The sequence below is a fragment of the Spermophilus citellus genome (genome assembly GCF_964194105.1).
Source record: "Spermophilus citellus genome assembly, chromosome: 18".
In the NCBI taxonomy this organism is placed as follows: Eukaryota; Metazoa; Chordata; class Mammalia; order Rodentia; family Sciuridae; genus Spermophilus; species Spermophilus citellus.
In genome coordinates, this window is record NC_138200.1 from 5,971,753 (window position 1) to 5,996,241 (window position 24,489).

Below are 24,489 nucleotides of genomic sequence, written 5' to 3' on the forward strand. Positions count from 1 at the left end.
CCTTCCAAAGCACAGCTGAACTTAGGTCAAGAGGAGAGTTTTGGAAAGTCCCTAGAAAACCATTGGGGGTGAGGGGCTGTTTGCCCGGGGATCAGCCTCCTGCTTTAAGGGCTGAAGTTCCAGGGAGGGGCGAGGGCTGAGGTCTCAGTGGGTCACAGTGGCTGAGGCTGATCCATCATGCCTGTGTAATGAGCAACCCAGAACAAAAACAAGGAAACACTGGACGCAGAGCTTGCAGTGGCTGAGCACACCCAGGAGGGTGAACAAGAGCACATCGATCAGGGTGCCACTGGGGTGCACCCCAACTCAAGGGACAGAGCACCTGAGCTGGGGCCCTTCCAGACCTCGCCCTGAGCATCTCTTCATCCGGCTGCTTGTTTATTTGTATCCTTTAAAATATTCTTTGTAGCCAGGCGCGGTGGCGCAGGCCTGTAATCCCAGCAGCTCAGAAGGCTGAGGCAGGAGGATCACGAGGTCAAAGCCAGCCTCAGCCCAAAAACAAGGCGCTAAGCAACTCAGTGAGACCCTGTCTCTAAGTGAAATACAAAATAGGGCTGGGGATGTGGCTCAGTGGTCGAGTGCCCCTGAGTTCAATCCCCAATACCAAAATACATATTTGTAATCTTGGCAATCAACTGGTAAATGTGCTTCCTTGAGTTTTCTGAGCTACTCTAACAAATTAATTGGATGACAGGAAGGGGTTGTGGGAACCCCGATTCACAGCCTGTTGGTAAAACAACCTGGGGCTGTGGCTGGCGGCTGAGGCCAGCAGCGGGTGGGGGGCAGTTTGGGGATCTGAGCTCTAAATTTATGGGATCTAACCCTGTCTCCAGGGAGATGAGATGCGACCTCCTTCAGCTCCATGCGTCAGAACTGAGTTGGGTTAGAGGACACCCGGCTGGCTTGCTGGTGGGGAGAAACCACCACACCTTTTGGAGTCACAGAAGTGACAAGTGTTGGTTGCTGTCGCGTGAGTTCAGTGGAGAAACCGAGTCTGAGTTTTAGAATGAGATTGGAGGATCCAGCTGGAGGCACGTGTGCAGGACGTTTTTAGGCCACGTTAGAAGAGCTCTTCTTTATTCGGGTGTGCTGGGGAAGCCCTGAGGAGCAATGAACAGGGGACGAGTCTTACCTGAGATGCGCCCTCTCTCTGGCTGCTGTGTGAGGTGATGGGGGAGCTGGGAGGTGAACCTGGGGCCCCCTGTAGTAATCCACTGTCAAGGTGATGGTGTGGGTGCCAACAGATGAAGAGCTGTCGTGGATCCGCAGAGGAGTGCAGAACCATCCAAGGGCGTCAAGTCTGTCAGTCACAGGAATCCAGCCATCGTGGATACTGAATCAGCAAATACCGAAATAGTGCTCCCAGGGAGAAGTACAGTGCCAGCCACACTGCTTTTGTCAACCCATCAAATATGTTCTATGAATGTTTCTGTTGAAAGACACCTGATTTAATAGATAGCATTATTCATCCACATTGAAGTGACAGCCCAGAGCACTAAACAGCCAGAAGGAAGGTCATCTCGTGTGTGAGTCCGTGTCACAGCCTTCTTGCCCTTGGGAGCACTACACAGTCCTTCAGCACTAAACTTGGGGGACACTTTAAAAACAGCAAAATCACATGTGCGCACACACAAGGACGAAAAGGAAACCGGACACTACCGAGACCAGGCAAAGGACGCTTGGTTAAGGGGTGACAGCTGAAATACAGAGGCAGAGGCCCGGCTTGCTGGAGGAGCTGGGATCCTGCGTGTGGCACCTCGACTCCACCAGGCTGCGTGTCCGCAGTGACCATGAAAGCCCCACAATGATTGGTTTGGGGGCATCTCGAGTTTTTATCAAGTGGGCATATTAAAAAATACAGAATTAGTGAGTAGTCAGACTGACGGTGCCTGTGGGGGTGAAACAGGAGTGGAGGATGACTCCCTGCTCACCCCGGTTCTCACCAGGAGAACTTAGCCCTCAGTACCCTCAGCTCTGCACACTCAGATTCCACCAACCTCAGATTCAAAATAAGTTTTAAAAGTTGTGTCTGGCTGAGCATGGTGGTGCACACCTGTAAACCCAGCAGTTTAGGAGGCTGAGGCAGGAGGATGGCAAGTACAAAGCCAGACTTAGCAACTTAGGCAGACCCTGTCTCTAAATAAAAAATAAAAAGGGCTGGGGATAGTGGCTCAGTGGTTAAGCACCTGGGGTTAAATCCCTGGGGTTAAATTAAAAAAAAAAAAAAAAAGCTGAACACGTACTGACACTTTTCTTGATGTTATTCCTAAACAATATAGTACAGCCCCTGTTTGGTGCTGGGGATGGAGCTCCATATCAAGTGCATGCGCAAGGCCCTGGATTTGATACCCAGACCCAAACCAAATCAGTACAACACCTGTTTACACAGCACTTATATTAAGTATTATAAGTTATCTATAGATGGTTTAATGAATACTGGGGTGTGCCTAGGACATATGCAAATACTATGCCACTTTCTTTTTTAATATTTTTATTTGTAGATGGATATATTTTTTTTTAATTTCTATGAGGTGCTGAGGATAGAACTCAGTGCCTCACACGTGCTAGGCAAGTGCCCTACCACTGAACCACAACCCCAGCCCGTGACACTATACCATTTTCTAGAAGGATCTTCAGCACCCCCTGATTCTGGTGTTCGAGGGGGTCCTGGAACAAATCCCCTGTAAGGCCAGGGATGACTAGTTTAGTGTTCAAAAGAGGGTGGAGTCGGGCAGGTCTGGTTTGGCCACTGTGTGCTGGGAGCCTGGGCTCCTCCAGCTCAGGGTTGCTGGGAGGACTGAGTGGAAGATCAGCAATTCAGAGCTCTGCCTGCGGCCGATTCCCAGCCCAGCTCCTCCTCCGAGAAGGAGCAGAGTCCTAAGGGACACAGTGGCTAAGGCCAGGCAGCCTGGGTCTGGATCCCAACTCTGTCACTCACTGACAACCCAGAGCCACCTGCCCTCCTTGTGCTTCGGTTCTCCAGTCGCTCACGTGGGTGTAAGAATGTGCTTACCGCCAGGCGGCCTTAAGACCCAAAAGCAAAAGGTTGTCCACAGAGTTAATTGAACATAATGGCAGAGGACATATTTGTGACTTAGGGGTGAGAAAAGACGTTTGAAAACATCAGAAGGACTGACCTAGAGGCAGATAATCGTTTAATTTGATTAATCATAGCTAAGGATTTCTGTTCAACAAGACACTGGACAAAGTACGTGGATGGGTAACAGCCTGGCTCAGGGATATTTGCAACCTAAACTGCTATCAACCCAGAGGTGCTTCTCAGTCCTTCTGGAACTCCTGCAAACAGGTGAGAAAAATGAGCAAAGGATATGAACAGATTTGTAAAAAAGGAAACCCAAAAATGTCATTCAAAATGATCCTCAAACCATTAATTGTGTAAGAAATACAAATAACGCATCGCTTTGTATTCATTAGATGGATTTAAAAAAAAAAAAAAACTTGGAAAGTTGACCCCAGTGTTCACAGGGATGCAGAAACACAGGAACCCTGCGCCCAGCTGGTGTGAACGTAGATTGGTATGTGTACCTGGAAAAGTCATTTGCACACCTTGGTTGAACTAAGTATGGACAACCCCCAACTTACAATGATTCGACTCAGAATTTTTCAACTTTAGGATGGTGCAAACGCTGGATGAATTCGGTAAAAACTGCACTGTGACTTTTGCACATTGGTATTTTCCTGGGCTGGCAATTCATGGTAAGATTCTCTCCCAAGACATGGGCAGCAGCAATGAGCCATAGTTCCCAGTCAGCCCCACAACCCTGAGGAGCAATGACTGGCCCCGCGTCACTGAGCTGTAAGGTCTGGTGGGTCGCGTGTACTAAGTGCATTTTCAACTGACGTGTTTTCAACTTAGGATGGATTTATCATCGGTTGAACACTTACATATGTACGTCCCAGGACTCAGTCCCTTTCCTGGATGTCAACCCACAGGTGACAATTTTTCACACAGGGGCAAGAAGGAGGAGGTGTCTGTCACCGGATTCCTCCCTGTGGCAGAATGAGAGGAAGTTGGAGCGCTCTTTAGCCGGGATGTGGATGGAGGTTGTTCTCGCCCAGGTCCCGCGCAGGCGATGGAATTTGGTCTCCTCTGTGTGAAGCGGGCTGGCTGCAAAATTAAGCTAAGAAGAAGTCCCAAGAAACTGCACCACACGCAAGTCATGCGAGTGCAGACGGCTCTAGACCTTAGGGGTCCAGTCTCCACCCTGGGAAGAGGGAGAACAGGAGAATTTTAATATTTATTTATTAGTTTTTTTGGCGGACACAACATCTTTGTTGGTATGTGGTGCTGAGGATGGAACCCGGGCCGCACGCATGCCAGGCGAACGCGCTACTGCTTGAGCCACATCCCCAGCCCATTGCTTTATTATAAATGGGGAAATTTCAAAGATTATCCACAGAATGTTCTTGGTCAAACAAGGCAGGAGGGGGGCTGTCCAGGCCCAAGGGTCACGCCCAACTCCGGAGCTAGGAGAGCAGCCTTCCAGCCCAGGAAGACTAAGTCACATGCATTGCGTAATCCATTGAGTGGGAGGGGCCCCCAAATAGCCTGCCATGCCAGACCAAAATCTCCTTGGCTCAAGGCCCAGTGAAGACACTGAAGCTCAGGAGTAGCTTCCCACAGGATGTGGCCAATCCCCACCACACAGGACTGCATAGCAGTTCCAAGCGACAAACTAGGTATCAAACCTGAAAGGTACAGAGGACTGTCCATACCCAGAGTTGGTGAAGACGTGGGCAACTTAAGCACTGCTGGTGGTGGAGAGAAATGGTCCAAACCACTTGCAAAACATTTGGCAATTTCTTGCATACTTAACCCTGCACTTATCTTAGGATAAGATTAGTGAATTTGGCTCCTGGGTATGTACCCAAGAGAAATGAAAACATACGTCCACACAGTGATCTGCACGTGAATGTTCACAGCAGCCTTCTGTGTAACAGCCAGAAACTGGAAGTCACCCAGGTATTCAACAGCTGGGGGACGGATAAACAAGTTGGGAAAAGCCATGGATTGGACACCACTTGGCACAGGGACGATGAACTATTGATAGACGCTCGCAACACCGTGGAGGGATCTGAAATGCTTTGTTCCAGAGGAAGACGTCAATCACTTATTGAAGCCCAAAGCACAACTGTTGTGTCAGAAGAAACCTCAGTGGTCGCCTGGGGGCAGCATGGGCAATGAAAATTTTTGCAAAAGGGGTAGCAAGCAGCTTGGAGAAAGGGTAAAAAGGGGGGAGAGGGTGTTCTACATTTTTATATGGAATTCATTACCTGATTGCCTCCAATTTCCAAGATTCGTCAAAGTGATCACTTCAGAAGAGTGGTTTTCTTTTGTTTTGTTTTGTAGTTGTGTATGGACAAAGTGCCCTTATTTTATTTCTTTATTTTTATCTGGTGCTGAGGATCAAACGCAGTGCCTCACATGCCAACCAAGCACTCTGCCACTGAGCCCCAGCCCCAGCCTTAAGAAGAGTGTATTTACTTTTATGTAAATAACAACTTGTTAAAGTAAAAAAAGGATAAAAAGACAGTTTTAAGTGAAAAAATAAGAAAAGCTGTGCACCACCACACCATTGACATAAAAGAAAAATGTGCACACAAAACACTACAGAACTTGTAAGATATGCATGAATAAAAAGATCTATGAATACACTAATAAAAAAACAGTGAATGCACTAAATTAAACACTTCTTTCTCCCATACTGGGGATTGAACTCGGGGGTGCTCTACCACTAAGCTACACACCCCATCCCCCCCTTTATTTATTTTATTTTTTTGACACAAGATCTTGCTAAGTTGCCCAGGCTAGCCTCGAACTTGCAATTGTCCTGCCTCTACCTCCCAGGTAGCTGGGATTACAGGCATGCACCACCACACCCTGCTAAATTCTACACTTTAATTGTCTGTGTGAACTTCACCCTAAGAAAACAAATGCAATAATAAGTACAATAGCAAAAGATACAGGATAATAAAGATAATAGCAAAGGACACATGATAACAAAGATAGCAAAGCATACACAATAATAAAAGCAATAGCAACGGACACACATTCATAAAGAGCAAAAGATACACAATATAAAGACAACATCAAGGGATCAAAGGGATCAAATAAATAGGAAAACAAGAGCCTTACACTCATCACTAAAGATAATGTCACCAACTAATTCAACTCTCTCCATCAGAGGATCAAGAACTAAACACACTGAAAAAACATTTTTAAGTTAACAAAAACTAACACCAGCTTCAGAGAGGCACGGGGTCCTCCTCGTGGGATTACTGTCGAGCCTGAGAGCACCTTCCTAATTGGTGGCTGTCATCATTACCATTATCATGGTGGTTGCACTTATTGTTGATATAATTGGTATGATGCTCTGTCTCCAAGGTCCCAGGGCCAGAGCCAGCTGCTCTGAGTGACAGCTGGGGATTTGAGAGAGTAGGAGGCAGCCGCCCAAAGCCTTCCGGTGGAACAGAAAATAATGAAGGAGCTGAGCTGAGGCTACACCAACAACACCTCCATTCAGGAAAGCCAGTGGGGGGCGAGGCTTGTGGCCTCCCCCTCCGCCCTCCCCTGGGATTTCAGGGCCTCCTCTTCCTGCTTTTGCCCACGGGGTTTTAGTCACAATGGAGGCCTGTGCAGGAATGTGCGGGAAGGAAGGGCTGGCGGGAGAGGAGGAGGAGGGGACTCCCCCCTCCTGGGGGGAAAGCTGTGCTCCTGGCCCCGCCCAGCTCTGCACAGCGTGGGAAACCCTTTTCTTTCCTCCTCCCCAGGGCAAAACTGTCCCATTCTACGGAAGGGTAGACTAAGGAAAGTGCACTGCTGATGTCACCCCGTCCAGGCTGAGGGGGGTGTGGTCCTGAACACCCCAGGACCACCCCTTCAGCCCGGAGGGTCCAGGCCAGGCTCAGCCATGCCTCCCGCCCCCACCCCCTCGCGCCAGGCCTGTGGCAGAGACCTGGTTGGACTTTCCAGACTAGCAGGGGCAAAAAAAGCCCACCTCAGGTCAGGAGTTTTAGAGGAAGGAACTCGGTGGGTCTCAGTGGACATGTGGCCACCTCAGACAGGAGGGACTCCATCTAGAACTGGCTTGGACACGGAGACTGACCATGCCACAGCCTCTGTGGGCCTCTGTGGGGTGACCACACAATTGGTGCTGTGGGGGGGGGGGGTGTCCAGGTGTCCATCGTCCCCACAGGGGTGGACCAGGGGTCTTCCTCCCCCGGCTCCTCTGGCTCACTGGCTTGTTGGCACTCACTCAGAGCCAAGCCACCGGACCTACAGAGGTTCTGCTACAGCTGTAACCAACCCAAGTCTGAGGTTTTGACAGTTGGTGTCTAGGAACAGAAGTATGGGGTTGGGACTCTCCTTCAGTGCCTGGGCCATGTGTCTCAGCCTGGACCCTCTGTGTCTTTTTTTTTTTTTTTTTTTTTTTTAAAGAGAGAGTGAGAGAGGGGGAGAGAGAGAGAGAGAGAGAGAATTTTTAATATTTATTTTTTAGTTCTCGGAGGACACAACATCTTTGTTGGTATGTGGTGCTGAGGATCGAACCCGGGCCGCACGCATGCCAGGCGAGCACGCTACCGCTTGAGCCACATCCCCAGCCCCACCCTCTGTGTCTTAATGCCACCTCACTTGGAGGCTGAAGTTCCACCTCAGGGTCTTCCCACTCTCTTCTTGGTCCCACTGGTGCTGGCTCCCATTCTCTAGGGTCCTGGTTGGGGCGGGGGCACACGCCTGTGTTACATAGGAACCTGGCAGGTCTCCAAGACACTTGTGGAAGGATAATTACAATGTTGCAAGCTGAGGTCACATTCTTAAAAGCCAATGGCTTGGTAATTAGGACCCTACAAATAACTTTGCTACTGTATCTGCTGCTGCCTCTACCAGAACAAAGACCCTCATTCCCAGAAATGTTTTAAACACACTCCCCAGAGGCCACCCAGCTCTGGCTAGGGGTTGATTTAAACTTGACTTAAGCCTGAAGTCCCCAAACCCACTAATACAACACTGCCGTGGCACAGGGGGGGGAGAGCTGATCCCAGGAATACTGACTTGAGGCTCACTAGAGAAAAAAAAAAGTGTAAATATGAATAGAGCGGAGAGGAGATACCTCACCCCGAAGTGTATCCAATAGTCGGAAAAACCAATATTCTTTTAAGACAAGAGGAAGAAGTTCAAGGGGTCTATTTTACAACATGGTGACCAACGTAAAACAATGTGTTGCACCCTTGAGAAGAGCGAGGAGGAGAGTGTGACGCTCCCATCACAGAAACATGGCAAGCATGTGAGGCAAGGCGCGGGGTAACTGGCTTGACTCAGCCATTCCACAGGTACACGTACTTCTTTCTTTTCCCCCACTACAGGCCAGGGATGAACCCCAGTGCTCCACTGTGAGCTACACCCACAGCCCTGCATCATGGAGCACCCCATAAGTGTGTGCAGTTTATCTGACAACTATTTTTTTAATTTAATTTAATTTATCTGTTTATTGTACCAGGGATTGAACCCAGGGGCCCTTAACCACTGAGCCACATCCACAGCCCTTTTTACCTTTTACTTAGAGACAGGGTCTCACTAAGTTGCTTAGGACCTCGCTAAGTTGCTAAGGCTGGTTTTGAACTTGCGATCCTCCTGCCTCATGCCTCAGCCTCCTGAGTCACTGGGATTACAGGCATGTACCACTGCATCCAGCCCCCAAAAACAATTTCCTTCAAGGATGGAAACTTGTCATACCAGCCCCATTTAGAGGACAGGTGGCTGTCCCCAATGCTTCTCTCTTTAAGAGCCCATTCATTCTCCTGGGGGTGGGGGGGTTGCAATAGTCTCTATGTGGGCCGCCTGTTAAGGTCCCCACCCAGGGTCACTGCACTACATTGTTCCATTCCATCCCTCACTGGCTCCTGTGCTTGGCCAGACTTGGCTGCTCTGCTCATTCTGTTATTGTCACAGCCCCTCGGCTGCAGTTGGCCTCGTCCAAAAGGACACAGTCTGCCTGCCCAGCTGCCCGGGCACCCACAGCCTGGCCCCACACACAGTGTGCAGCAGATGTCGGGGCAAAATGGTGAATGCCTCCCCCCCCCCCCCCCCGCCCATTTCAGGGTCTGCAGCTCACAAGTCTGTAACAAAAGACGGATTAGCCCAAGAGCAGCGGAAGGAATTCGTGCACTTAACCAAGTTTGGTGAAACATGGAGTCTTCAGAAATGAAGGCCCGAAGCCCCAGGGGAGCCGTACCTCTGTGCTCGGGCTGGGTGCAGAAGGGATGGGGTAGGAACGCAGCTGGACCAAAGAGCCTGACCTGAGGTCAGGATCCCGGAGGGGACACCTGCTCCGCCCATTTGTTCAGCTCCTTCTGGGCCTCTGTGTGCCATTCCTCTGTCCATGGGGAGGCAGGGCCTGTCCCCGGAGGGTCTTCAGGGAGTTAGAGACAAGGTCAGAGAGTGACATTTCTAGGTGGTGTGACTTGCTTTGGGGGAGAGAAGTTCCAGTTTCGAGGAGCCATTCTGGGAAAGAAGTGGGAGGAGGAAGGAGGAGGGAAAAATTCCGGGGAGAACTTCTTGCTCCAGAGGCTGGCCTCCTTCAGCTCAGCGGAGCTCACAGGCCACACCAGGAGGCTTCAGTCAGCGATGGCCCGCGTGTGCACTGGTGGTCCCTAAGATTAAAACGGACTCAAGAATTCCTATCGCCTAGTGACGGCAAGATGCCAACGGACCAACTGCACTCGCAGTAGAATCAAAGGTGGCACCTACAATCATGTCATGCACTTGATGATGAAGTATCATGTTCGGTGCCCACATCCCGGCAGGCAGTGGAGTCAGGGTCGCTCCGTGGGAATCGGGCCAGCAATGAAAAGACCACACAAACCCAAAGTACTTTTTCAGGAGCCAGGGACAGCTCTGCGACCTCAGGGGTCAGCTCCTGGGCTGAAGGGCAAGAGGAGCAAGCGAGGTAAGAGAGAGCAGCACCCCTGGCACCCCCCTATTTACTGGGGAGAAGACATTCCATAGAATATTCCACCCAAATAAGGCAAGGGGTAGGGTTCCGAAGGGTGGAGTCTTGCTTGGTGATGTCTTGTGGTCAGCAGATTGACTGACCCTTGGCAAGCCACACCCATCTCAGGTGCTGTGTGGGGTCACAGGCAGAGCAAGACGGCAGGCACTTTTGTGTGGAACGGTCCAATGGGGGCACAATGACAGACCAGTCTCCTCATACACTCAGATGTGCACAGCTCACACACATACAGCCCATGGATGGCTCGGGACAATGTCCTTGATCGTGAGGACACATGGCTATGCTGCTGGTTCATGTTTGTATAAACTGTTATTTTTTTAGTATTTTTTAGTTACAGATGGACACAATATCTTTATTTTTTTATTTTTTTTTAATTTTTATGTGATGCTGGGGATCAAACGCAGTGCCTCACATATGCTAAGCAAGCGCCCTAGCCCAACTTTTTAATGATTATTAGAGAGCATGCCTTCTGCTCATAAACACTATTTACTGTGGAGATGGGATTGTGGCTCAGAGGTAGAGCACTCACCTAGCACACGTGAGGCACTGGGTTCAAACCTCAGCACCACATAAAAATGAAATAAAGATATTGTTTCCACCTACAACCAAAAAATTAAACAAATATTAAATATATATATATATATATATATATATATATATATATATATACATATATATTTATATATATGATTTTTTTCACTTACTGTGATACAGCCAGGCATAGTGGCACAAGCCTATAATCCCAGTGGCTCGGGAGGCTAAGGCAGGAGGATCACGAGCTCAAAGCCAGCCTCAACAAAAGCGAGGCACTAAGCAACTCAGTGAGACTCTGTCTCTAAATAAAATACAAGGGCTGGGGATGTGGCTCAAGCGGTAGCGTGCTTGCCTGGCATGCGTGCGGCCCGGGTTCGATCCTCAGCACCACATACCAACAAAGATGTTGTGTCCGCCGAAAACTAAAAGATAAATATTTAAAAAAAAAAAAATTCTCTCTCTCTCTCTCAAAAATAAATAAATAAATAAATAAATAAGTGAATAAATAAGTAAATAAATAAATAAATAAAAATACAAAATAGGGCTGGGATGTGGCTCAGTGGCAGAATGCCCCTATGCTCAATCCCCAGTACCCCACCCCCAAAAAAGAATATTTACTGTGAAACAGAACACCTCATCTCCCATATTCTATGGCTCAATGGCATTAAGAGGCCATGTGGAGTCACTGACCTAGACCACTGAGGTAGTGAGTGAGTTTTACCATGTGTGCACAATGACAAAAACAAATGCATTTCCAAGGACATATCCCCATGGCTAAGTGACGCAGGACGGGCTTGAGGACGTGGAGTTCTGAGCCTCTCCACGGGCATGACACTCACCACATCCAACTCTTCCCAGAAGCAGAGATAGGCCGTCAGGCTGTTGGCACACAGGTACATCAGCTGATGATGTGGCCCCTGTCCCGGGGATCTGTCCGACACACTCCTTCACACAAAGAGCTCGCGTACAGGAGAGGGGGTTGGCCACCCAGAGTACGAGGCTGAATTTCTGAAAATTATTCAGTTGTAACCAGAACCCCTCGGCCTTGGCACTGTCAAGAAATAGCTACTGAGCCTCTGAGCACCCACAGCGCCAAACACACACATAATGTTTCAGGCTGCAGTGGGATGGAACAATGTATCCCTCATCTACAAATTTCACTCAAGCCCACTCTTGCCATTACTTGGAGAGCAAGCCACCTTGAAAGGAGGGAGGCCTCCAACCAAGGCTCCGGAATCCGGCCACCACAACACGGCGGGCTCCCACCAGCGCCCAGAGTCTCCCTCACCGGGCAGGCTTTGGCAGCTTCTCAGGCTTCCTGGGACTGGACCACTGTGAGGGCCACAGATGCCTCTGGGCTTCTGACTGTCCTTTTGGATTCAGGCCATTTGCCCTGAGAGAGAGAGGCACTTCCTGGTCCCATGCTGGGTTTTCCAGGAAACACAGACTCAGAGCCTGTGACCTCTGAACTCTCTGCCAATAACGGCTTAAGCCTTTAACCCTGGAAGCAGCAGCCCACACATCCAGCATGGCTATGGGGCCTCCTGAGTCAGGATGGAGCTGAGTCTGAGGGCGCTGGCGCGTCCCACCTGCAGGAAAGGGTGACCCCCCTAGCCACCACCCCTTGCAGATGCTGTGGTGCTGGAGGGACCCGCAATGGGAGTGAACGGCAATGGGACTGCGTGGTGGCAGCACCACCAACACACAGGTCGGAGCTCTCTAGGGAACAGCTGCCTCTCATCCCTTGCCCAGGGTGTCCCCGAGGGAGAACTGGACAGGATGAGCTTCAGGATGATTGTGCCAGCGATCCACAGCAGGAGATGTTCTTAAAGGTGCTTGAGCCGCTGCCAGTGACCTGGCGCTTAGGTCCTGACCCAGCGATTCCTTCTCCAGAGTTGCCGTCAGCCCTGGGGGAAGACTCTGGAAATCTCTCCTTTCACAGGTACCCACTATTGATCAAATCCACACCTCTCTGCCATCCTTGACAAAACACTCCTTTTCCTCTTCAGGGTTCCACAGGTGGCTGACAATGACCAGGGCACACATTTTATTCCTTTGGAATGTTGAGTGTGGCTCTGGGACGAGGCATTGGACGGGGTCGACTTTCCTTTACTGAACTCGGCTTCGGGCCCATTCAGCTCGGGACAGCTTGTTATACACGTCCACATGCAGGTCTAGGAAACACGGTCCCCGTGACTCATCCACCCAGCTCGGGGGTGGATCCTCATAAAACGCTGGATTCCGTTTTGACATCTGACCTCTGATAACTTTGAAGTCTTCCTTTCCCTTTTCCCTTCTTCCCCATAGATGGGAAAACCTCGGTGCTCCTTCAGCCCACACGCGCCTGGCTGGGCACGGGACCCCTCACCCCGCCGGCCCTTCCGGATGTTCTATCTCAGGATGTTTTGGGACCAGGTGGGGACCTCTGCCTCCTCCCCGCAGGAAACCTCATCATGAGAATGCCAGGCATCGCTGACCCTCTTGGTGGGTGCGGGGCACTGTTAGTCCCTGCAACTGAACAAAATTTGGGGTGCAGGAGTCCATCGTGCACTGAGAGGTGCTCACAACCAGTGAGTGGGGTGTCAAAGGGGGATGGGCAAGGCACACTCTGAGCCTGCATCTGCTCACCCACCGAGAAACACCAGGTCCATGCCAGGTCCATGCCAGGGACACAGGGACACCACAGGTAGCATTCCTGCCCCGCTGTGCTCTCGGCAGGTCCCTCTGTGGGTTCCCAGGGGGACGCACAGGCACTTGACCAGCCTGGAGAGATGGGGGGGGGGGCTTCCGGGCTCCTTCCTATGATGAGGAGATCAGGAAGGGGCCTCACGGTGCAGGGAAAGGCACCTTGGGCTGGGGACCAAGAATCCAGGCATTTCTAGTTCCCAAAAGGCCAAGCTGGGGGCAGAGAGCCAAGAGGGGGCTTCTGGTGGGTCTTGTGGGACCTGAAGATCTGTGCTGGAGGGCCAGGACTTTGGGATACGGGGGGGGGGGGGGACAAGAGGGTTGTGAGCAGGTCAGCTCTGGGTGTAGACAGAGCCATCCACATGTAGGAGGTGGACTGGAGAGGGGGGAGATTAGAGGCTGAGTGTCCAGGTGGGAGTGGGAGGAGCTACGGGGACAGAAAGGAGAGAGAGGCAGACAGAGTAGGAGGGGATGGTGCTGGGTGTGGTGGTGCACACCTGTAATCCCAGCAGCTCAGGAGGCTGAGACAGGAGGATCTCGAGTTCAAAGCCAACCTCAGCAACGGCAAGGCGCTAAGCAACTCAGTGAGAGCCTGTCTCTAAATAAAATATAAAAAAGTGCTGGGGATGTGGCTCAGTGGTTGACTGCCCCTGGGTTTAATCCCCAGGACCAAAAAATAAAAATAAAAAGCAGGAAGGCAAGGGTCCTGGGGTAACCAGAATGAACCCTGTATTTAGAATCAGACAGGACACAGTTGGGGAGCCTCCCTGTGTCTCCCTGTTTGGCAACACCCCCTTCTCTTTCTGGGGTGCTCTCTGCCCTGGAATTCGGGTTCCACAGCCTCCCCTTCCTCCTGCCTCCTTGCCCACAGGTTCCAGGCAGCCCCACCCTCCCGGTTCTTTGTCACTGAAGAGTGGGGATTAGAACCCAGCTCCAGGAGCCGGTGCTTTGAGTCATCAGCCGGCTGCGAGCTGGTGTGGAGAGGAGGGGCCGGGTCTTCCCACCCTGGTTCCTTCCGCCCTGTCCCCTTGGTTCCAAGGAGTCACCTGTCAGCTAGAAAGAGCTCCTGGGGATTAGAGAGCCCCACCTCATCTTCCTCATCCCCTTCCCACAAGCCGGAAGTCAGAAGTCCCAGTTGGGCTGGGACAAAGAGAGCTAACTGCCTCGTCAGCCTGGGGCCTGGGGCGGCTGACAGAGGGGACAGGTGGGGCAGCATGACAGGTGGCTGAGGAGCCAGGTGGCCAGTGTGAAAGGTGGCCGGCAGATGAAAGGACAGGCAGGTAGGTGGACACAGAGATAGGCAGACGGAACCAGGGACAGCCACAGAGAGGATCCCGCAGCCACAGAGAAGGTGAGCGGGGATAGGCCATCCACCACGGAGGGGTGGCATGTGGGGACAAGTAGAGGGGACAGTAGGTCAGCCCCTGAGAGATCTTCAGAGAGAAGGGGAGAGGGGAGAGAGGGTATGGGTGGGAGGCCAGGGAAGGGCCACCTCTGAGAGTCCCTTTCTCCCAGGCTGTGGCGGCGGCCGCTATGAGGCTGGGCATCACCCTGCTCCTGTGCACTCTTGGTGAGTTCCTGGGCAGGGCCAGGACGGGCGAGAGGAGGCTCTGTCTTCCAGCTCAGCTCTGGCCCCAGCCTGGCCCTAGGATGGGAGGGGGCGGCGGCTCTGGCCCACACCTGGCCTGCCCTGCTGCTGCTGTGTCTCGGGCTCTCTGCTTCCCTCTAGTCTTTCTGTCCCCTTTCCGTCCCTCTCTGGGCCACTCTGGTGGGCCACTGTGTCTCAGACCGGCTCTCTCCATCTCTGTACCCCCTTCTTTCTCTGACCCCTGGTCTCTGTCTCTGACCCCCTCTCTCCAGCTCCGTGCCTGTCCCCAGGGGCGAGCCAGGCCGACACAGAGAAGATTGTCAATGGCGTAGAGTGCCTGCCTCACTCGCAGCCGTGGCAGGTGGGGCTCTTTGAGGGCACCAGCCTGCGCTGCGGGGGAGTCCTCATTGACCGCAGATGGGTCCTCACAGCTGCTCACTGCAGCGGCAGGTGAGCCCCAGTCTGGGCCCTTCCTGGTGGGCAAAGAAGGGTGATGGGGAGGCAAGTGCTAGGGAGGGCCCCCAGGGAGGCATCCCTCAGAATAGATCTTCAGGGATGAGGGTGCCAAGGGTACAAAACTAGTTCTGCAACAAAAGAGTCTGAGGTTAGATGAGGAGTGGAACTTCCTCAAGAGTGGGACTAGGGTGGGGCTGGGTGGGGTGAGGTGTAGTGGGTGGAGGATCCAGAGGGTCCTCATGTGCCACCCTTTCCTATATGGCATCTGTCACCAGTCTCAGCCACTACTGGTCCCAGTCTGGGTCCTGGACCACATTTACCCCAAATTGAGTGCCACCACAGGGACAAGGTCTGTCACCTTCTTGGGCCTCAGTAGCCCCATTTGCAAGATGAGCCACTTTTTAGGTCTGATGCTCTGGGGTTTTTTGATGAAAGGGGAGATCAGACCTGAAGGGACTGAAAGACATGGGGACAGCAGGACAGAGATGCCATGCATGACTCACTTGCTCAGTCAACAGTACTGACAACTCCTCTGTGGGGCCAAGTGGCAGGGACAGGCATTGAACTAGGGAAGATGTCAACTCCAATCACCTCATGGGCTTCACTGTTTAAGAGCGTCGGAGCAGGCGCGGCTCCGAGGGGGCGGGGCTGTCCTGCCACCTGCTGAGCCGTTGCGACCCCAGCAGGTACTGGGTGCGCCTGGGGGAGCACAGCCTCAGCAGGCTGGACTGGGCCGAGCAGATCCGGCGCAGCGGCTTCTCCGTGACCCACCCCAGCTACCGGGGAGCCCTGCAGAACCACGAGCACGACCTCAGGCTGCTGCGGCTGGGGACACCCGTGCGTGTGACCCGCGCCGTGCGGCCCCTGCCCCTGCCTAGCTCTTGCGCCGCAGCTGGCACAGAGTGCCACATCTCCGGCTGGGGCACCACCAACAAACCATCGAGTAAGGAGCCCCCTGGGCAGGGGTCAGAAGAGGGAAAGCCTGGGGTGGAGGGTGAGAGGGCAGGAGAGAGGTCAGGCCTGGCAGCAAGGGAGTGCGGTAGACACCAGGACCAGGTCTGGGGTCAGAGACCAGGAGGGATCTCCTAGGACTTAAAGAGGTGAAGGGAGTGGGTGTGGGGTCAGAAGTCAGAGGTCAGGGATGCAATCAGGTCAGAGTGAGGTCAGGGGAGTAAAGGTATATATAAGTAGGATCTGGGTGTCAAGGGTCAGGGGCTTGGGTATAGAGGTTCTGGGATCCAGATGTTGCAGATCTGGGTATAAATTGGGATTTTATCTCATATCTGAGATTAGAAGTCAGGGGCCAGAGGTTTAGGTTCATAGAATCTGGGGTCAGATAAACTAGGATCAGAAGACATCTGGAGTTGGGACAAAGGAAATGAAGAGGGGGACTTGGAGGGACCCTGTAGCACGACCTCCCGTCCCCAGGCCCATTCCCTGACCGGCTCCAGTGCCTCAGCCTCCCCATCGTCTCCAATGCCGCCTGCCGGGCCGTGTTTCCCGGGAGGATCACCGACAACATGGTGTGCGCCGGCGGGGTCGCTGGGAGGGACGCCTGCCAGGTGAGCACACACAGGAGGTGCAGGGTCACCCAGGACAGGAAGTGGGGGCTGAGGAAGGGAAACCAAAGCAGGGAGGGACTCGTGGAAATGGGGACAGAGGAAGAGATGGGTGAGAAAGAAGGCGAGGTTCAGGGAGGCGGAGAGCAGGTCGAGGGCCGGACGAGGAGGGAGGGAATGGAGGAGGGAGGTGGAGACGGACAGGTGGCCCAAAGAGAGGGAGGGGGGAACAGAAGGACAAAGGGTGAGGAGGGCAAAGGACCAGCCAGGATCTGGAGCTGCCAGACCCAGGGCTCTGGGCATTCCCCACACTATCGTCCAGCTGGTGCGGCTCCAGGGTGACAAAGAGATGTGGGGACAGAGACGGGAAGGGGCCAGTGGGCTTTTACCCTCTGATTCCACATTCTTGCTCTCTGGGGGCCCCCAGGAAGGAGGAGGAGGCTGCTAAATCTCACTGTCCCGGTACCCAGCCACTGTCCTTAAGAGAACTCTCTGCCCTCGTGCAGTCCCGCCCTCCTTCTCTGGGATTGGCCGTAGGAGATAGTTTTCTCTTCACTCATTGGCCAGCGTCCCAGCCAATGTCCTGGAAGAGTCCCACCTCCCTTCCTGGGATTGGCCCTCAGGGACAGTGTGCTCTCTTCGATTGGCTGGCCACTTCTATTATCTTCCCGGAGCCTGGCTGTGTTCCTCCCTCCCAAGACCAGGCTTGGACCACCACCTCCAAGGCCTAGGAAAGGATCTGTGATAGGCGAGGGGTGGGGAGGAAAGCAGGAGCAGGATGACTCCCTTATTTATGCAGCATTCCGTCTTACAGGGTGACTCTGGGGGACCCCTGGTATGCGGGGGAGTCCTTCAGGGGCTGGTGTCCTGGGGGTCCGTGGAGCCTTGCGGGCAAAAAGGCATCCCAGGAGTCTACACGAATGTTTGCAAGTATGTGGATTGGATCCGGATGATCATCAGGAACAACTGACCTGCTTCCTCCATCTCCACCCTCAACTTGGGGGCCTTTCTGACCCTCAGCACCAGAATCTTTTGTTGATCTGGGGAACTTCTTGGAACTGCGATTCCTCCTGAGACCCATGACTTGAGGGGAGGACTGCACAACTGTCAGAAATAAATACCGTGTAACTGAAGGAGGGCTGTGTCTGTCTGATGATCCTAAGCTCTTTGAGACTGGAGGGAGCCTCCTGGGCTCCTCTACCTCCAGGTACAGAAATAGACACCCGAGAGCAGTAGGGTTTTCCCTCAGGGGTCACACAGGAATGGGGCAAAAAAATTTACTGGTAATACTAAAAATGAAGGCCATCTTTCTCCGTCAGGCATGATAGAAATAGTGCCCAGAGCTTATATGCTCTTCAGTGGCCTATGAAGAACCTGAAAGAAGAAAAAGAAAATATCAAATGCCAACTGAAAATCAAATTTCAGTGACCATTTAATGAAATGTCTATGACATGTGACTTTTTTTACATTGGCCGATGGCGGCTTGGCTCTTTTGTGTTGAGCCAACTTATATTGGTGCAGGAAGTCAGTCTATTTTAATGTCTGGATGGCCCAGGGTGGTGGAATGTGGCCTCTGTCTCGAAGGGTCCTGCCCACCTCTGGGGTTCTCTCCAACAGGCCGAAAGAGAACATCATCCTCTGAAAAGTGTGGATGAGGACCTGGGGACTGAGGGGGACAGGGCTCAGCAGCGCAGCCAGGCCTGTGACTGACTGAGCCCCACAGAGCTGGGCTCTCCTCGTGACTCTCTGGAGTCTTTATCCCACCCCCCACCCCACCCCAAGGCAGGGCCGTCACCCCCATGTTGCAGATGAAGAAACTGAGCCTCATGGGGTGGAGTCCCTCGTCCCACGTCACAGAGGTAGGAAGAGGCAGAACCGGGGTTTGAGGCCAGGGTTGGCTGCTGTCAGAACCTAGGGCTACCCCACCTTGTTCCACATCTGGTTAGGGAGAGAGCAGAGAAAGACCCAGGGAGGAGATCTGAGAACAAACAGCTGGGAGAAGTGGGGCTCCTCACCGGGTTTCCCAGATGAGGTGGCTGAAGGACTGGAAGTCGTCAGGCCCAGGCCCCGCAGCAGTGAGTAAGTGAATAGCTGGACTTGGACCCAGATGTCCAGCATCCAGAAGCCCAGGAGGTGGGGGAGGGCCGCAGAGGGAAGAGGCTTCAGAGAAGGAGGATCCAGAGAGCCCTAGGGCTTGGGGCACCTGCCGGGCTCTTCTCCCCTGGCTGGGCCCTGGCTGTGCAGGCCCCGACCTGCCTCTCTCACCTGCCGTCCTGCCCCTTCGCCTGGCAGCAGCCCCACCTCCCTGACGCCCCAGTTTCCCCCATCTTTGGAAAGGAGAAGGGAGGGGCCCAGAGGAGGCCAGGGGCCACGGCCAGCTGGGGCTTCGAGGAGAAAGGGGCAGGGCAGGCAGAGACAGAGGGACAGGAGGAAGACAGGGACTGGAAAGCTCGGGAGCCACTGAGACATGGACAGGAAGAAGGACAGGCCACGAGAGACAGGGCCCAGAGCCCAGACGGAGGAAGGAGCAGACAGGGACGAAGGCCTAGAGACAGAAGGAAGAAGACCTCCCACACAGAGGGCCAGTGTGGCAGAGAATGACAGAAACAGATTCAGAGATGAGCAAGAAGGGGACCGGTGCATACAAGACAGATGACGCAGGGGAAGAGGGGCCTGGAGAGGTGACGCGGGCAGCAGAGTGCCAGGGAGGCCCCCACACCCCGCCCCCAGGCAGCAAGGCAGGGCTTGGAGGCCAGTCATCCCGGTCTGCCCCGGGCCACCCGTGCCTGCCGGCCTGCCTGGTGCCTGGCACTCTGACCCAGCCTGCCGCAGCTGCCACTGCCGGGCCCCCGGAGCCCCAGCCCAGAGCCCGTGAGTCGGGGAGGGAAGAGAAGCCCCCTCCAGGAGTCTGCTGACCCTGGACACCAGTCCTCCTCTGCCTCGGTACCCACTCCCCTCTGCTCTGTCCTTTCCAGCTTGGGTGGGGCTCTCTACCTCTCTCTGGTCTCTCAACTCCAACCTGCTGCCCCCAACCTCCATGACCTCTGACCCCAGCTGGGAAGCTCAGTCCACCCTTCAGTCCCACCCCCGCTGGCAGGGCATCTCAGGGCACAGCCCTCCCGTCCACCCCGCCCAGCTCCCTCGGGCTGTCTTTCAAAGGGGCAGGGGTGCACCAAGGGGAAAGGAGGAAGGCAGACACGGTCCCATGCTGACCACTTCCTTCCTTGGAGGCGGACCTCAAAGCCTCCATGTGGCCCTGCTGTTGAGACCACAAAAAATGGGGTGGTTACCCAATGGGGCCTGGAGCCTGGCCAGGTGTGGGGGGGTGAGAAGAAGAGCACCTCCACAGTGTGCCCAGAGGCCTGCCCTGGTGCGCCCCACAGCCCTTCCCAGCAACTTCCTCTGGCTCCTTGGCATTCCAGAAGCTTCTAGTTGGCCCAAGTCCCCTCTAGGCCACCCTGGAGCCTAAGATTGACCTTAAGGTTGATTGTTGTGCTATGAGAACCAGGGGGCTCCCCAGACTGGCTCCTCCGTGGGGGAAGCAGGCAGGGCCAGGAGAGGGGGCAGCTGGCATGAGGCGGGGTGTCGTGAACAGCCCTCCTCTCCCCTCAGAGTGCTAAGGGCCGGCTCCCTTCTTGTCCCCAGAGGAACCCGGGCCTTGCCCTGCCCCGCTCCAGGCCATGATGATTCTGCGATTCATCACACTTGCTCTGGTGACAGGTACTGTGATGGTGACAGATGGGGACGGCTGGGCCCTGGTTCTGCCATGGCTGGGAACCCTACCTTCTGGTATTCAAAACCTAGACAGACCTGTGTGTCATGGGCATGGAGACCACCATAGGGCCATGCTGGGTGTAACCCCTCTAGATGCCAGAATGGGGGGAGATCGGGGGCCCAGAGGAGGGACCAGGGAGCTGTGGGGGGGAGGGCTGAGCCACCGTGAGGAAGCAGTTCAGTTCCTCAACACCTGACCCAACCATGGCACACCCAGTGGACCCAGGCCAGGGCCAGCCCACCCCCTCACTCTCCTCTCCCACATCGGGGTCTCCTGGGCCTAGCCCTTCCCAGGCCTGAGCCCCTCTTTTGCCCCACCTGCAGGGCATGTCAGGGGAGAGACCAGGATCATCAAGGGCTACGAATGTCCCCCTCATTCCCAGCCCTGGCAGGTGGCCTTGTTCCAGAAGACGCGGCTGCTCTGTGGGGCCACCCTCATCGCCCCCAAGTGGCTCCTGACAGCAGCCCACTGCCGCAAGCCGTGGGTGCGGGGGCTGGGGCGGGGCTGGGAGGGGGCTGGAGGTGGAGAGATGGGTGGCAGGGGGCTTGAGGACAGGAAGGACATGGAGGAGGGTGGAGAGCAGGGCGCAGATGGGGAGGGGGCGTTAGCAGGAGGGGTGGGATCGGTTGGGATTGCAGACCGAGGGATGGATGTTTGGGGACCTGGTGGTTCTGGGAATGGGTTGGGGGGGGGTCGGAGCTTGGAAGGGAGCTCCGGAGGGAGATGGGGTTGGAAGCGGAGCCCTGTCCCTTTGTTCTCGAAGGTGTCACTCATCTCTCCTCCCCAACCCTGCGCGTGTGTCCCCTCCACCTCTCCATCTCTGACCACTGTCCCTCCCACCTCAGCAGCTACGTGGTCGTCCTGGGGGAGCACAACTTGCAGCATCAGGATGGCTGTGAGCAGAGGCGAACGGCCACCGAGTCCTTCCCCCACCCAGGCTTCAACAACAGCCTCCCCAACAAGGACCATCGCAATGACATCATGCTGGTGAAAATGTCCTCCCCGGCCCTCATTACCAGGGCCGTGAGACCCCTCACCCTGCCGTCACACTGCGTCACTGCTGGCACCCGCTGCCTCATTTCCGGCTGGGGCACCACGTCCAGCCCCCAGTGTAGGGACCATAGAGTGAACCTGGTGGGGGTGGGAAGGGAGGGGTGGTCACGAGGACGAAATAACACGAGGGACCAGAGGAACCTTCTGAGGTCCGATTCATAGTGATGCAAGAGGGGTTGCCTGGGGGTGTCAGGAGTAGGCTCTGTTGCAGGAAAGATGGAAAAGTCAGGACTGGACATGTGGGGGGCGGGACAGAGACACGAATTTGAGCCTCACAGTGGGACAGGTGTGATGTGCAATCTAAAACTGCTAACAGGGGACCTCAGACGGAGCTTCACCTCTCTGAAGCTTGGTTTTCTCCCCCACGCACACACCAGGGTGGCATTAGAGATAACATGGAGACAGCGACTGCAGACAGATTGGCTCAATGATGTGACCATTGCTATTGGTACAAAGAGTCGAGTTGGCTGTGTGTACAGAGGACAAGGGCTCTCCCTGGAGGAGCGCAACTCATGGGGCTGGGGAGGGAGGCTGGCTTCCCACGGCCTCTCCCACTGTCTCTGCAGTGCGCCTGCCCCACACCTTGCGATGCGCCAACATCTCTATCATTGAGCACCAGGAGTGTGAGAGCGCCTACCCGGGCAACATCACGGACACCATGCTGTGCGCCAGCGTCAAGAAAGAGGGCAAGGACTCCTGCCAGGTCAGAGGGCAGGGCCAGGTCTCCCACCACACCCCAGCCCCTTCCCCAACCTCAGTGCCAAGTCCACCTACCCTGCAGCTAAACCCACTCCATCCCCAGTTGCCATATCTGACTCCAACACACTCCCCAGCCCCATGCCCATCCCCATTTCCAACTGCACCATCCCCAAACTCATTTTTTTTAGTTGTAGATGGACACAATGCCTTTATTTTGTTTATTTAGTTTTATGTGGTGCTAGGGATTGAACCCAGGGCCTCACACATGCTAGGCAAGTGGTCTACCACTGAGCTACAACCCCAGCCCCCCAAACTCATTTGACCTTAAAGCCATCCTTACTCCCACCCACAATCCCAAGTTCACCACCCCAGTCCATCACCAGTCCCGTTGCCAACACATCCTCTCCCCCCTCCCTCCCTTCCCACACCATCCCCCCGCTTCCCAGAACCCCCGCCCTTTGCTCTGACTGGTTCTCTCTCTTCCCATGCCCAGGGTGACTCTGGGGGCCCTCTGGTCTGTAACGGGTCTCTTCAAGGCATTATCTCCTGGGGCCAAGATCCATGTGCTGTCACCAGAAAGCCCGGTGTCTACACAAAAGTCTGCAAATATGTAGACTGGATCCAGGAGACCATGAACAACAATTAAACAGGACCCACCCCTCAGCCCCATCTTCCTGTAAACATTTGATCTCATTCATTCTGCTCACGCGAAACCCTAAGCCAGGACTCTTCTGTGCACTTCCTTGGCTGCAGGAGATGCTATAGCTTTATAACGAACTTGGGGTTTGGAATCAGGGACGGCCTGGCTGGCACTAACCTGTGACTCTGGAAGTGATGATAGCTGTTACGTTCACTGTCATATCTCTAACCCCAGAGACAGTTCCTGATGTACACCAAGGTTGTAATAAATATTTAGAGTGAATGAATCCATGGAGTACTTACTACGGGCCAGACAGACCCTAGTCCGAAGGGCTTTTAAATTCATCAACCAACACAATCCTCACAAACTCTGAAAGGTCAACACTATTATCATACCCATTTTACAGATGAGGAAACTAAGCATGGAGAAAGGAAATTGCTGCTCATGGTCACACGGCCAGTAAGGAAAAGAAGGGCAAGGATTTGAAGCCAGGTGATCTCTTAACTAACAAGTGATCCCACCTTGACGGAAGCTCGGTTTCCTTAGCTGTAAAACAGTGCACCCAAAAGTCTGACAGCACAGTAAATAAGTCAGCCCGCACATAGCAAGGCCTCACAAAGGGACCTCTAGTTATGTTCCAACTTCCGTCACAAGTAGTTGACTGAGGCCCACATTGGCCAATATGGTGGCCACATGCATCCATTTAAAATCAGAAACTTAGTTCCTCTGTCACACTTGACGCATTTCAAATGCTCCACAGCCACATCAGATATGGATACAGAACTTTAGCATCCTTTCCAAAAGGATGGTCAGACAGGGCTGAGCTGAACAGCCTCTGAAGTTAATTCCCGAAGGAGAAGGTGCCTCATAAATCGTCAGGAATTCAGGATCTTTTCCAATGTTCTGCTCGCCTTGCAAGGGAGGTATCTGGCGTGAGGAGTGAGGACCCAGAGCTGGAATTAGGGCTCTCTGTTGTTAGGTGGACTTGCTGTGTGACTTCTTGTGAGTCATTGCCGTCTCTGAGCCTGCCAGTTCCTCACCCCAAATAAGGGAGTAGTCCCAGGTGATGTTGATGCCCCTTGCAGCCTGGGCCTCTTGTGATTCATAAGCCCGAGTGTCACCTGGAGACACACAGATGGCAGGGAGGATGTGAGATGGGCATGCATGGTATGATGCAAGGCCACCGCCCCCCCCAACACCGAGCGCCAGTCACACACACAAGAAGCCCACTGGGCTCAAACACAAAGCATCCTTCTCTCTTGTTCTGCTCCTCTCCTCTCCTGTCTTTCCTGTTTCCCTCCCTCCCTCCGCCTCGCTCCTCAGGGTCCCCCTTCCCCCGCTGGCTTGTGTCCCTCCTACTCTTTCCATCCAGCTATTTGGCCTCTGCCTCCTTCCCCTTCTGCATTCTGCCGGCTCTCACCTGTCTCCCTGTTCATTTCCTCTCTCCAGTGGCTGAACACCATCACTTG

General features: G+C 53.9%; 2 protein-coding genes across 2 annotated transcripts; both read left to right on the plus strand.

Annotated features, from left to right (window-relative positions):
* Positions 1-14,727: 14,727 nt before the first annotated feature.
* Positions 14,728-17,823, plus strand: KLK12 (kallikrein related peptidase 12; the record flags this gene model as incomplete). Its single annotated transcript, XM_081275827.1, has 5 exons — positions 14,728-14,820; positions 15,111-15,288; positions 15,981-16,237; positions 16,723-16,856; positions 17,668-17,823. Exons 1-5 carry the CDS (start codon positions 14,784-14,786, stop codon positions 17,821-17,823), a joined length of 762 nt encoding a protein of 253 aa, XP_081131953.1. The 5' UTR covers positions 14,728-14,783.
* A 1,517-nt stretch (positions 17,824-19,340) lies between these two features.
* Positions 19,341-24,200, plus strand: KLK11 (kallikrein related peptidase 11). The gene is made up of 6 exons (XM_081275826.1): positions 19,341-19,796; positions 20,466-20,573; positions 20,952-21,108; positions 21,474-21,739; positions 22,248-22,384; positions 22,874-24,200. Exons 2-6 carry the CDS (start codon positions 20,534-20,536, stop codon positions 23,024-23,026), a joined length of 753 nt encoding a protein of 250 aa, XP_081131952.1. The 5' UTR covers positions 19,341-19,796; positions 20,466-20,533; the 3' UTR covers positions 23,027-24,200.
* The last annotated feature ends 289 nt before the right edge of the window (positions 24,201-24,489 follow it).

What these genes read in the sequence shown, in the direction of transcription:
- KLK11 (XM_081275826.1), top strand. Translation starts at nt 20,534, where the DNA reads ATGATGATTCTGCGATTCATCACACTTGCTCTGGTGACAG. An exon ending in GCAGCCCACTGCCGCAAGCC is followed by an intron (nt 21,109 to 21,473) that starts GTGGGTGCGGGG and finishes CTCCCACCTCAG; the next exon opens with CAGCTACGTGGTCGTCCTGG. An exon ending in CACCACGTCCAGCCCCCAGT is followed by an intron (nt 21,740 to 22,247) that starts GTAGGGACCATA and finishes CTGTCTCTGCAG; the next exon opens with TGCGCCTGCCCCACACCTTG.